At 43.8% G+C, this 12,615-nt stretch overlaps 1 protein-coding gene across 6 annotated transcripts in view; it reads right to left on the bottom strand.

Annotated features, from left to right (window-relative positions):
* Nucleotides 1-8,108: 8,108 nt before the first annotated feature.
* The window catches only part of c1galt1a (core 1 synthase, glycoprotein-N-acetylgalactosamine 3-beta-galactosyltransferase 1a), a 13,440-nt gene continuing 8,933 nt past the window's right edge, over nt 8,109-12,615 (bottom strand). For all 6 annotated transcript variants that reach the window (XM_061982354.2, XM_061982355.2, XM_061982358.2 and 3 more), the window contains 2 exons: nt 11,224-11,882; nt 8,109-8,615 (listed from right to left, as the gene is read on the bottom strand). In XM_061982354.2, coding sequence (XP_061838338.2) covers nt 8,478-8,615; nt 11,224-11,882 — 797 coding nt within the window. In that variant the 3' untranslated portion in view covers nt 8,109-8,477. The remainder of the gene's footprint in view (nt 8,616-11,223; nt 11,883-12,615) is intronic.

Below are 12,615 nucleotides of genomic sequence, written 5' to 3'. Positions count from 1 at the left end.
ACTTCAATAGCCCTGATTTAAATCAACACAACGTGTGGTTTTACTGCCAGTTTAGCCTCCCTATTATTGCCTTCACCGTCTCAAGAAGGGGTAGTCAACTACATGTTGAATAGGTCCAGTTAAAGAACATTTCCTGAAGGTCTTGGGTGGTGCTGGAGGTTGGTGATGATTTAAAGACTTACAGCCTAAAATAGGTCATCAAGTGACTGTCCAATCAGAATCGAGAATGTGTGAATTCAAAAACATTTCAATATTTACTGTCACAATAATTGATTTTTATCTTTCAGTAAAAGAAAGTCTCCGTTTGAAAATAAACCGGTGAAATGTAGCAGCAGCCTGAGTTTACCTTGCTCTGTGCAGCTACCCAAGAGTAATTGCTCTTTTTACAGGTGTGTCTAGTTTGCAAACATTTACTTCCACGGCTTGGTGGAGGAACTGCTCCTGTGGGGAATCAATCATCTCCCACCATTTGTATCCAGGTACGGTATGCAGGTGTTTTATCTGCATAATGAACATGTGACACTGCTTCTTTAATGGTTTCTTAAAAGGATTTGTGTTCATCATTCACAGTCCTTATGTAAGACAAGAACACCTGTTGTTGTTTTTATGCATTTTAACTAGTAAATAAATGGTTCAAAAGTTTGCTTACAATAGAAACTATGGAAGTCGCTCTACTCTGCCTATAAAAGCCCTAAAAAACATTCAAACCCCTACATTAAGTGTTTAAATACACACTGTAAGTACACAACACAAAAGCAGTGAAGTTGTCACGTTGTGTAAATGGTAAATAAAAACAGACACCAATTTTCAAATCTTTTTCAACTTATATTCAATTGAATGGACTGCCAAGACAAGATATTTAATGTTCACACTGGTAAACTTTGTTATTTGCAAATATTCGCTCATTTGGAATTTGATGCCTGCACGAAAAAGCTGGCACAGGTGACAAAAAAGACTGAGAAAGTTGAGGAATGCTCATCAAAGACTTATTTGGAACATCCCACAGGTGAACAGGCTAATTGGGAACAGGTGGGTGCCATGATTGGGTATAAAAGCAGCTTCCATGAAATGCTCCGTCTTTCACAAACAAGGACGGGGCGAGGGTCACCACTTTGTCAACAAATGCCCGAACAAATTGTTTGAGAACAACATATCTCAACCAGCTATTGCAAGGAATTTAGGGATTTCACCATCTATGGTCCATAATATCATCAAAAGGTTCAGAGAATCTGGAGAAATCACTGCACGTAAGCGGCACTGCCCGTGACTTTCGTTCCCTCAGGCGGTACTGTATCAAAAAGCGACATCAGTCTGTAAAGGATATCACCACATCGGCTCAAGAACACTTCATAAAACCACTGTCAGTAACTACAGCTCGTCGCTACATCTGTAAGTGCAAGTTAAAACTTTACTATGCAAAGCCAAAGCCATTTATCAACAACACCCAGAAATGCCGCCGGCTTCGCTGGGCTTGAGCTCATCTAAGATGGACTGATGCAAAGTGGAAAGGTGTTCTGTGGTCTGACGAGTCCACATTTCAAATTGTTTTTGGAAACTGTGGACGTAGTGTGCTCCGGACCAAAGAGGGAAATAACCATCCCAAAAGCCACCCGTACACCGAAACCCAGCAGCAAGGCACTGGTAAGGAGCTGATCAGTTTTTCCTGCCAGCAGCCAGGACATAGCGCTTCTTTGTGCCCGCCACGAAAATCCAAGCTAATTGGGGCCTGTTATTCACACCGTGCTGAATCTATGAACATTAAGGGAAGGTGCCAGCGTTTCAAAAGTGTGACTGTTAATGGTGAACCAGTATCTGCTCTGGTAGACTCTGGTATCTTCCTGTCGCAAAATCAAAGGGATTTAGTGCAAATGGGCATGGTGGACTTCAAAAGGGTGGAGGACATTTTAATGTGGACAAGGACAAACACTCCTACCAGTCTTCCTCTCAGGGAATAAAACACACTGGTCAATCCCAAATTCTTTTGGATGACATATGTTGAGTAAAAAGGAGACAAATTAGTACTTGGCTAAATTTTACTAAAGCTTTAGGAGACCAGCCCTTACAACGCAACCATAGCATCGCCAAGAGAGGTCTAAACTCAAGCAAAAAGAGTCAGTTTATGTAGAGCAAAATCAGCCCCTCACGCCCAGAAAGAAATGCAGCTGCTACTTCAAAACAGATAAAGAACTGGCCAAAACGGCTCTGTGAGCCGACAAACAGGAGCCCTCAAGACAAAACAAAGAGTTTCCCAGCGCACATAAGAAAAAAAAAACAAAGAGTTCACATGGGAAGATATTAGCTGATTTAAACATGACTATGGATTAAGAAAGAACACTTACAAATATCTCATTCTCACACTACTCGACTGTGGATGTTACAGTTGTTGTGGACAAACAATCCTAGCCACTAACTGTGGGAGTGGTGGACAGTCTGCCGGTGGCAACCATCTTAGAATGGGACTTACCACTGTTATTGGACGTGCTGATGGAAGAACACACTTGTCAGGTCCTGTGGTCACACAAGTCCGGGTCAGAGCGAGGGCTGGGGCTAGTCAGGACAAGTGAGGCGTGAAGGAACCCTCTTGCTCCAAACCCTTCTCCACCCGGGACAGCAGTTTATTTGAAGAGGCTACAAAAGGCCAGCGGACGTCATGCCGACATCGGCGCTTTGAGAAGGGTCTGCAAGCAGAGGAGCCAGACCTAAAAGAGACATTCAACCAGGACGTATATGGGAGGTACTGAAGGACATTCTGGCTTTGCAAAAGAGGGATTGGACTCTTCAACCTTTGTTTAAAAAGGTGGGTGAGGTTGAGAAGGTGCAAAGAAACTGGAGGTACCGGGAACGTTGTTGATAGCTTATTTTACACTTGGCACATACCGTACCCTTGAGCAGGATATTTAGGCCACTGCAAATCCTACTGAGATGAGATTCAGCACCTCCAAGTCCGAGTCCATGGTTCTCGCCCGGAAAAGGGTGGAGTGCCATCTCGGGGTTGGGGAGGAGACCCTGTCCCAAGTGGAGGAGTTCAACTACCTCACAGTCTTGTTCACAAGTGAGGGAAGAGTGGATCGTGAGATCAACAGGCGGACGCTGTATCGATGGTGAAGAAGGAGCTGAGCCGGAAGGCAAAGCTCTCAATTTACCGGTCAATCTACGTTCTCATCCTCACCAATGGTCATGAGCTTTGGGTTATGACCGAAAGGACAAGATCACGAGTACAAGCGGCCAAAATGAGTTTCCTCCGCCGGGTGGCGGGGCTCTCCCTTAGAGATAGGGTGAGAAGCTCTGCCATCCGGGAGGAACTCAAAGTAAAGCCGCTGCTCCTCCACATGGAGAGGAGCCAGATGAGGTGGTTCGGGCATCTGGTCAGGATGCCACCTGAACGCCTTCTTAGGGAGGTGTTTAGGGCACATCTGACCGGTAGGAGGCCACGGGGAAGACCCAGGACACGTCAGGTAGACTATGTCACCAGGCTGACCTGGGAACGCCTCGGGATCTCCCGGGAAGAGCTGGACGAAGTGGATGGGGAGAGGAAAGTCTGGATGGATGGATGGATGGATGGATGGATGGATGGATGGAAATCCTACTTACGAGTGATCTCTAGGTTTCATCGGCCAGTACGCAGATGTACAGACTTTTTGCAAGACCTCTCCCACATGCCAGAGTCTTGTATTATCCATACAGCAGGGAGTTCGACCTCGAGACAGAGCACCGTGCCTTGACCTGGATGAACTCCTTGAAAGACCGCAACAGCCGCCGTACCCGCTGGTACTTGTGACTACAGCCGTACCAGTTCCAAATTCGACACAGAGCGGGGAAGAACAACGATGTGGCAGACTACCTTTCCAGGTTGCCACACCTGGTCAACCTTGGGGACAAAGCGGATAAAGCGACAACGCCTCTTCTCCACCCGTGGCAGGTAAAAGTGAGCAGATGGCAAGCAGAACCACACCTTCCTTTGGAACGTACAGTACTTATCAAGTCACATGTTTGCTCTTCAATCAAAAATCAACATATGTGCTGTAATAAAGCTTACAAAATATTACACCCTCAATGTAAATATTCAACAGTTTCCAAAAAGCATGTCAAAGTAATAAAATGCATTTGTTGACATTCATATATCTAAAGAAAACTGAATGCTTTCTTTACTTTAACTGAAATAATAATAATTTCCCTACATTCACACGAAAAACAAACATAAAGTACAATCAAACCTGCCATTAAAAAGTATTGTTATAAAAATAGTTTATGTTTGTATACAGGTGGTATTACAACTGTCTCCAGGTGGTACGACAAAAGTCTCCAGGTGGTACCAAGACTGTCTCCAGGTGGCACCAAGACTGTCTCCAGGTGGCACCAAGACTGTCTCCAAGTGGTACCAAGACTGTCTCCAGGTGGTACTACAAATGTCTCCAGGTGGTACCAAGGCTGTCTCCAGGTGGTAATACAAATGTCTCCAGGTGGTACCAAGACTGTCTCCGGGTGACACCAAGACTGTCTCCAGGTAGTACTACAAATGTCTCCAGGTGGTACTACAAATGTCTCCAGATGGTACCAAGACTGTCTCCCAGTTGTACTACAAATGTCTCCAGGTGTTACCAAGACTGTCTCCAGATGGTAATACAAATGTCTCCAGGTGGTACCAAGACTGTCTCCAATTGCTACTACAAACGACTCCAGGTGGTACCAAGACTGTCTCCAAGTGGTACTACAAATGTCTCCAGGTGGTACTACGACTGTCTCCAAGTGGTACTACGACTGTCTTTAGGTTGTACCAAGACTGTCTCTCGGTTGTATCAAGACTGCCTCCAGGTGGTACTACGACTGTTTTTAGGTGGTACTAAAACTGTCTTACGCCTAACTGGACTAATCAGGACATATTTTTCATCTGAGTGGACCAATCAGGATGTCTTATACGTCTGAGTGGACCAATCAGGACATCTTATACGTCTGAGTGGACCAATCAGGATGTCTTATACGTCTGAGTGGACCAATCAGGACGTCTTATACGTCTGAGTGGACCAATCAGGACATCTTATACGTCTGTGTGGACCAATCAGGACATCTTATACGTCTGAGTGGACCAATCAGGATGTCTTATACGTCTGAGTGGACCAATCAGGACGTCTTATACGTCTGAGTGGACCAATCAGGATGTCTTATACGTCTGAGTGGACTAATCAGGATGTCTTATACGTCTGAGTGGACCAATCAGGATGTCTTATACGTCTGAGTGGACTAACCAGGACGTATTTTTCATCTGAGTGGACCAATCAAGACGTCTTATACGTCTGAGTGGACCAATCAGGACATCTTATAAGTCTGAGTGGACCAATCAGGACGTCGTATACGTCTGAGTGGACCAATCAGGATGTCTTATGCGTCTGAGTGGACCAATCAGGACATCTTATACGTCTGAGTGGACCAATCAAGACATCTTATACGTCTGAGTGGACCAATCAGGATGTCTTATACGTCTGAGTGGACCAATCAGGACCTCTTATACGTCTGAGTGGACCAATCAGGATGTCTTATACGTCTGAGTGGACCAATCAGGATGTCTTATACGTCTGAGTGGACTAATCAGGACGTATTTTTCATCTGAGTGGACCAATCAAGACGTCTTATACGTCTGAGTGGACCAATCAGGACATCTTATAAGTCTGAGTGGACCAATCAGGACGTCGTATACGTCTGAGTGGACCAATCAGGATGTCTTATACGTCTGAGTGGACCAATCAGGACGTCGTATACGTCTGAGTGGACCAATCAGGATGTCTTATACGTCTGAGTGGACTAATCAGGACGTATTTTTCATCTGAGTGGACCAATCAAGACGTCTTATACGTCTGAGTGGACCAATCAGGACATCTTATAAGTCTGAGTGGACCAATCAGGACGTCGTATACGTCTGAGTGGACCAATCAGGATGTCTTATACGTCTGAGTGGACCAAACAGGACGTCGTATACGTCTGAGTGGACCAATCAGGATGTCTTATACGTCTGAGTGGACCAATCAGGACGTCCTATACGTCTGAGTGGACCAATCAGGACATCTTATAAGTCTGAGTGGACCAATCAGGACGTCTTATACGTCTGAGTGGACCAATCAGGACATCTTATACGTCTGAGTGGACCAATCAGGATGTCTTATACGTCTGAGTGGACTAATCAGGACGTATTTTTAATCTGAGTGGACCAATCAAGACGTCTTATACGTCTGAGTGGACCAATCAGGACATCTTATAAGTCTGAGTGGACCAATCAGGACGTCGTATACGTCTGAGTGGACCAATCAGGACATCTTATACGTCTGAGTGGACCAATCAGGACATCTTATACGTCTGAGTGGACCAATCAGGACATCTTATACGTCTGAGTGGACCAATCAGGATGTCTTATACGTCTGAGTGGACCAATCAGGACCTCTTATACGTCTGAGTGGACCAATCAGGATGTCTTATACGTCTGAGTGGACCAATCAGGACCTCTTATACGTCTGAGTGGACCAATCAGGATGTCTTATACGTCTGAGTGGACCAATCAGGATGTCTTATACGTCTGAGTGGACTAATCAGGACGTATTTTTCATCTGAGTGGACCAATCAAGACGTCTTATACGTCTGAGTGGACCAATCAGGACATCTTATAAGTCTGAGTGGACCAATCAGGACATCGTATACGTCTGAGTGGACCAATCAGGATGTCTTATACGTCTGAGTGGACCAATCAGGACGTCGTATACGTCTGAGTGGACCAATCAGGATGTCTTATACGTCTAAGTGGACCAATCAGGACGTCTTATACGTCTGAGTGGACCAATCAGGACATCTTATAAGTCTGAGTGGACCAACCAGGACGTCTTATACGTCTGAGTGGACCAATCAAGACGTCTTATACGTCTGAGTGGACCAATCAGGACATCTTATAAGTCTGAGTGGACCAATCAGGACGTCGTATACGTCTGAGTGGACCAATCAGGATGTCTTATACGTCTGAGTGGACCAATCAGGACGTCCTATACGTCTGAGTGGACCAATCAGGATGTCTTATACGTCTGAGTGGACCAATCAGAACATCTTATACGTCTGAGTGGACCAATCAGGATGTCTTATACGTCTGAGTGGACCAATCAGGACATCTTATACGTCTGAGTGGACCAATCAGGACATCTTATAAGTCTGAGTGGACCAATCAGGATGTCTTATACGTCTGAGTGGACCAATCAGGACATCTTATACGTCTGAGTGGACCAATCAGGACATCTTATAAGTCTGAGTGGACCAATCAGGATGTCTTATACGTCTGAGTGGACCAATCAGGACGTCCTATACGTCTGAGTGGACCAATCAGGACGTCCTATACGTCTGAGTGGACCAATCAGGATGTCTTATACGTCTGAGTGGACCAATCAGAACATCTTATACGTCTGAGTGGACCAATCAGGACATCTTATACGTCTGAGTGGACCAATCAGGACATCTTATACGTCTGAGTGGACCAATCAGGATGTCTTATACGTCTGAGTGGACCAATCAGGATGTCTTATATGTCTGAGTGGACTAATCAGGACGTATTTTTCATCTGAGTGGACCAATCAAGACGTCTTATACGTCTGAGTGGACCAATCAGGACATATTATAAGTCTGAGTGGACCAATCAGGACGTCGTATACGTCTGAGTGGACCAATCAGGATGTCTTATACGTCTGAGTGGACCAAACAGGACGTCGTATACGTCTGAGTGGACCAATCAGGATGTCTTATACGTCTGAGTGGACCAATCAGGACGTCCTATACGTCTGAGTGGACCAATCAGGATGTCTTATACGTCTGAGTGGACCAATCAGAACATCTTATACGTCTGAGTGGACCAATCAGGACATCTTATACGTCCGAGTGGACCAATCAGGATGTCTTATATGTCTGAGTGGACCAATCCGGACATCTTATACATCTGAGTGGACCAATCAGGACATCTTATACATCTGAGGGGACCAATCAGGACGTCTTTGTTCAAAACTCAGACTAGCAGCTGTTGTTATGACAGCAGACGATGAGCTGGTTCTTCCACAGGCTACGTCCACTAATATTGACAAAACAAAAAACACTTTTTTAAATCATTTTTATTTAATTCGTTTTGACCAAGAATCAAATAAGAGCTACCAACATGGTGGAGGTTCACATGATAAGATGATTTTGTGATATTCAAAACAGATTTTGGAATATAGAAGGAATCCCAAAGGATTGTGGGAGTGGTTTACGTTCTTCGCGGTCGTGTTAGTTATTATTACGAAGGCCACAATGAAGTTTTGATTGCAAGTATCAAAGTACAATCACGTATAATCAAGTACAACCGAATACGACAGAACAGAGAACAAAATACAATAAAGTACAACAGAGTACAATAAAGTGGAACAAAGTTCTTCCACTATTCGAGTTGATTCTTTTGACAGCTGATAAAAAGTCCTGGATCATTAGTGGCATTTTGTACTATTGCACCTGTATCTATATCCGTATGGCCTCAGCTGGTACGTCAGGTACTCCAAAGTGTACATGTGGACGTCATAAATGTAGTGAAAGGACACGGGGAAGTCTGAGCAGCAACCAGGACCCTGCAGAAAGAATTTTTTTTTTTTTAATGAAATGACTCTAACGGAAGCATAGATCTTTTAGTTGCTGCTTCTAGTCAGGACTCGAGCAGCAGCATTATGGGAGTACTGCAGCTGTTTTACAGAGCCCAATGAGAAGGCCGTGACAGAAGTCTAACCTGGAGACAAAGGCTTAGTCTTTCTGAGTCTGATGTAGACTTTATTCATTACAAATGTTTACTGCTGCCAGAAAGCTGCTGATGTTATTGACTTAATGGGACTCTTCACGTTTAAGTCTAAGGGTTATTAACCCACAATTTCTAACTTGTTTATTAGGTTTCAGGGAGAGACTACTCATAGTTCTCTTTGCTTCTCTGGGCCAAAGACAATAAATGTATATGATTTGTATCCACACACTTACTGTATCTGTACCATGCAGCGTCAAAGTGAATCAACACTCACCTGCTGTCACTGACAAATAGATGGAACACAGGGTGTATAGTGTATACTATAGTGTGTGTACTTACTTGAACAGGAGGGTGTATAGTGTATACTATAGTGTGTGTACTTACTTGAACTGGAGGGTGTATAGTGTATACTATAGTGTGTGCACTTACTTGAACAGGAGGGTGTATAGTGTATACTACAGTGTGTGCACTTGAACAGGAGGGTGTATAGTGTATACTACAGTGTGTGCACTTACTTGAACTGGAGGGTGTATAGTGTATACTGCATGTGTACTTACTTGAACTGGAGGGTGTATTGTGTATACTACAGTGTGTGTACTTACTTGAACTGGAGGGTGTATTGTGTATACTACAGTGTGTGTACTTACTTGAACAGGAGGGTGGAAAGTGTATACTACATGTGTACTTACTTCAACGGGAGGGTGTATAGTGTATACTACATGTGTACTTACTTGAACAGGAGGGAATAGTGTATACTGCATGTGTACTTACTTGAACAGGAGGGTGTATAGTGTATACTACAGTGTGTGCACTTGAACAGGAGGGTGTATAGTGTATACTATAGTGTGTGTACTTACTTGAACAGGAGGGTGTATAGTGTATACTACAGTGTGTGCACTTGAACAGGAGGGTGTATAGTGTATACTACAGTGTGTGCACTTACTTGAACTGGAGGGTGTATTTTATTTACTACAGTGTGTGTACTTACTTGAACAGGAGGGTGTATAGTGTATATTACAGTGTGTGTACTTACTTGAACAGGAGGGTGTATAATGTATACTACAGTGTGTGTACTTACTTGAACAGGAGGGTGTATAGTGTATACTGCATGTGTACTTACTTGAACAAGAGGGTGTATAGTGTATACTACAGTGTGTGTACTTACTTGAACTGGAGGGTGTATTGTGTATACTACAGTGTGTGTACTTACTTGAACAGGAGGGTGTAAAGTGTATACTACATGTGTACTTACTTCAACGGGAGGGTGTATAGTGTATACTACATGTGTACTTACTTGAACAGGAGGGAACAGTGTATACTGCATGTGTACTTACTTGAACAGGAGGGTGTATAGTGTATACTACATGTGTACTTACTTGAACGGGAGGGTGTATAGTGTATATTACAGTGTGTGTACTTACTTGAACAGGAGGGTGTATAGTGTACACTACAGTGTGTGCACTTGAACAGGAGGGTGTACAGTGTATACTACAGTGTGTGTACTTACTTGAACTGAAGGGTGTATTGTGTATACTACAGTGTGTGTACTTACTTGAACTGGAGGGTGTATAGTGTATACTACAGTGTGTGCACTTACTTGAACAGGAGGGTGTATAGTGTATACTACAGTGTGTGTACTTACTTGAACTGGAGGGTGTATTGTGTATACTACAGTGTGTGTACTTACTTGAACTGGAGGGTGTATAGTGTATACTACAGTGTGTGCACTTACTTTAACAGGAGAGTGTATTGTGTATACTACAGTGTGTGCACTTACTTGAACAGGAGGGTGTATAGTGTATACTACAGTGTGTGTACTTACTTGAACAGGAGGGTGTATAGTGTATACTGCATGTGTACTTACTTGAACAAGAGGGTGTATAGTGTATACTACAGTGTGTGTTCTTACTTGAACCGGAGAGTGTATAGTGCATACTGTATGTGTACTTACTTGAACAGGAGGGTGTATAGTCTATACTACATGTGTACTTACTTGAACGGGAGGGTGTATAGTGTATACTACATGTGTACTTACTTGAACAAGAGGGTGTATAGTGTATACTACAGTGTGTGTTCTTACTTGAACCGTAGGGTGTATAGTGTATACTACATGTGTACTTACTTGAACGGGAGGGTGTAAAGTGTATACTACATGTGTACTTACTTGAACAGGAGGGAATAGTGTATACTACATGTGTACTTACTTGAACGGGAGGGTGTAAAGTGTATACTACATGTGTACTTACTCAAACGGGACAGGGGGTGTACAGTACAGTATTGTGTGTACTATGTGTACTTACATGAACAGAGGGGTGTACAGTACAGTAGTGTGTACTATGTGTACTTACATGAACAGGGGGGTGTACAGTACAGTAGTGTGTACTCCGTGTACGTACTTGAACAGGGGGGTGTACAGTAGAGTAGTGTGTACTACGTGTACTCACTTCAACGGTGGGGTAGTATTCATACAGCAGATGTCCAGGCGGGTGTCGTTGGAAGTGTGGGATGAGGTATTTCTCCGGAGGGAAGGCGTGGAAGGTTTGTCTCCCGAGTGCGTCTCTGGTGTCCAGGGCTTGCACCTCCATGGTCTGCATGCATTGCCCCAGGGCCAGGTCCTCGATGGCAGACGAGTGCGTGCACGTTCCCGTGCTCAAGCCTAGGATGAACCTCCTCAGAGCTTCCTTGCTGAGGACGTACGCCGCCCCGCCGCTCATGTAGCCTTGACTGACGAAGGGGCGGAACCTCCTTCCCAGGTAGAGCGGCTCCCGGCTGGGGAGGCGGGACAACATGTGGCGAAGGTTGTCCACCAGCACGTAGGTGTCGTCGTCGGCCTTGAGGAACCAGTCGGCCTGGTGCAGGTGGTGCAGGTGGATGTACTGAAAGGCTCGGATGGTCTTCCAGTACAAGTTCTCCCTGCCCTCGCTCACGTTCAGCTTGACGGTGGGGAAGTCCGAGTCCTCGGAACTCATGTACAAGACGGCGTCACAGCGGCCCGCCCACGTGGCCTTCACGTGCTTGGTCCTGGACTCCATGTATTTGGGCCCCGTCATGATCCAGCACAGGATCCGGGCTGGAGGGGAAGAACTGGAAGTCAGGTTGACGCCTGCATGAAACACAAGGAAGATTATTAGAAGAATATGATTCAAACATCTTCAAATATTACATTAACAGCTAATAATCAACGATGATAACCCCCAATAGAAAACATTTCCACACTTCTTTATTTATGTCAAACAAATTTTCATCAAACTTAATATAATGCTTGCTTTGTACTAAAACAAATCAAATAAATGGTTCAATGATTCATGTTTTTAGTGCAAAATAACGAATTTGAACTTATAATATATATATATATATATATATATATATATATATATATATATATATATATATATATATATATATATATATATATATATATATAATGCTTGAATTAATGTTTGGTTAGTTCTAAAATAAATCCAATACATTGTTCAATTATTCATGTTTTAGTGCAAAATAATGAATATATATATATATATATATATATATATATATATATATGTCTTAATAAGGTTATCCAAAAAATAGTGCTCGATACCGTAGTAGAGCGCAATATATGTATGTGTGGGAAAAAAATCACAAGACTATTTCATCTCTACAGGCCTGTTTCATGAGGGGGGGTACCCTCAATCATCAGGAGATTTTAATGGGAGCATTCACATACAATGGTTTATATAGGGCACAGAGTGGGTGGGTACAGGCTGGCGTAGGGGCGTGGTGATTGGCTCATGTGTTACCTAGGAGGTGTTTCCGTCTATGGCGGCATGTTGTTACAATTTCGCTGCGCTTGTTGA

Source organism: Nerophis lumbriciformis, linkage group LG21 (genome assembly GCF_033978685.3).
Source record: "Nerophis lumbriciformis linkage group LG21, RoL_Nlum_v2.1, whole genome shotgun sequence".
NCBI lineage: Eukaryota > Metazoa > Chordata > Actinopteri > Syngnathiformes > Syngnathidae > Nerophis > Nerophis lumbriciformis.
The sequence above is the reverse complement of the archived record's forward strand: the minus strand, read 5'-3'. Positions and strand labels throughout refer to the sequence as shown.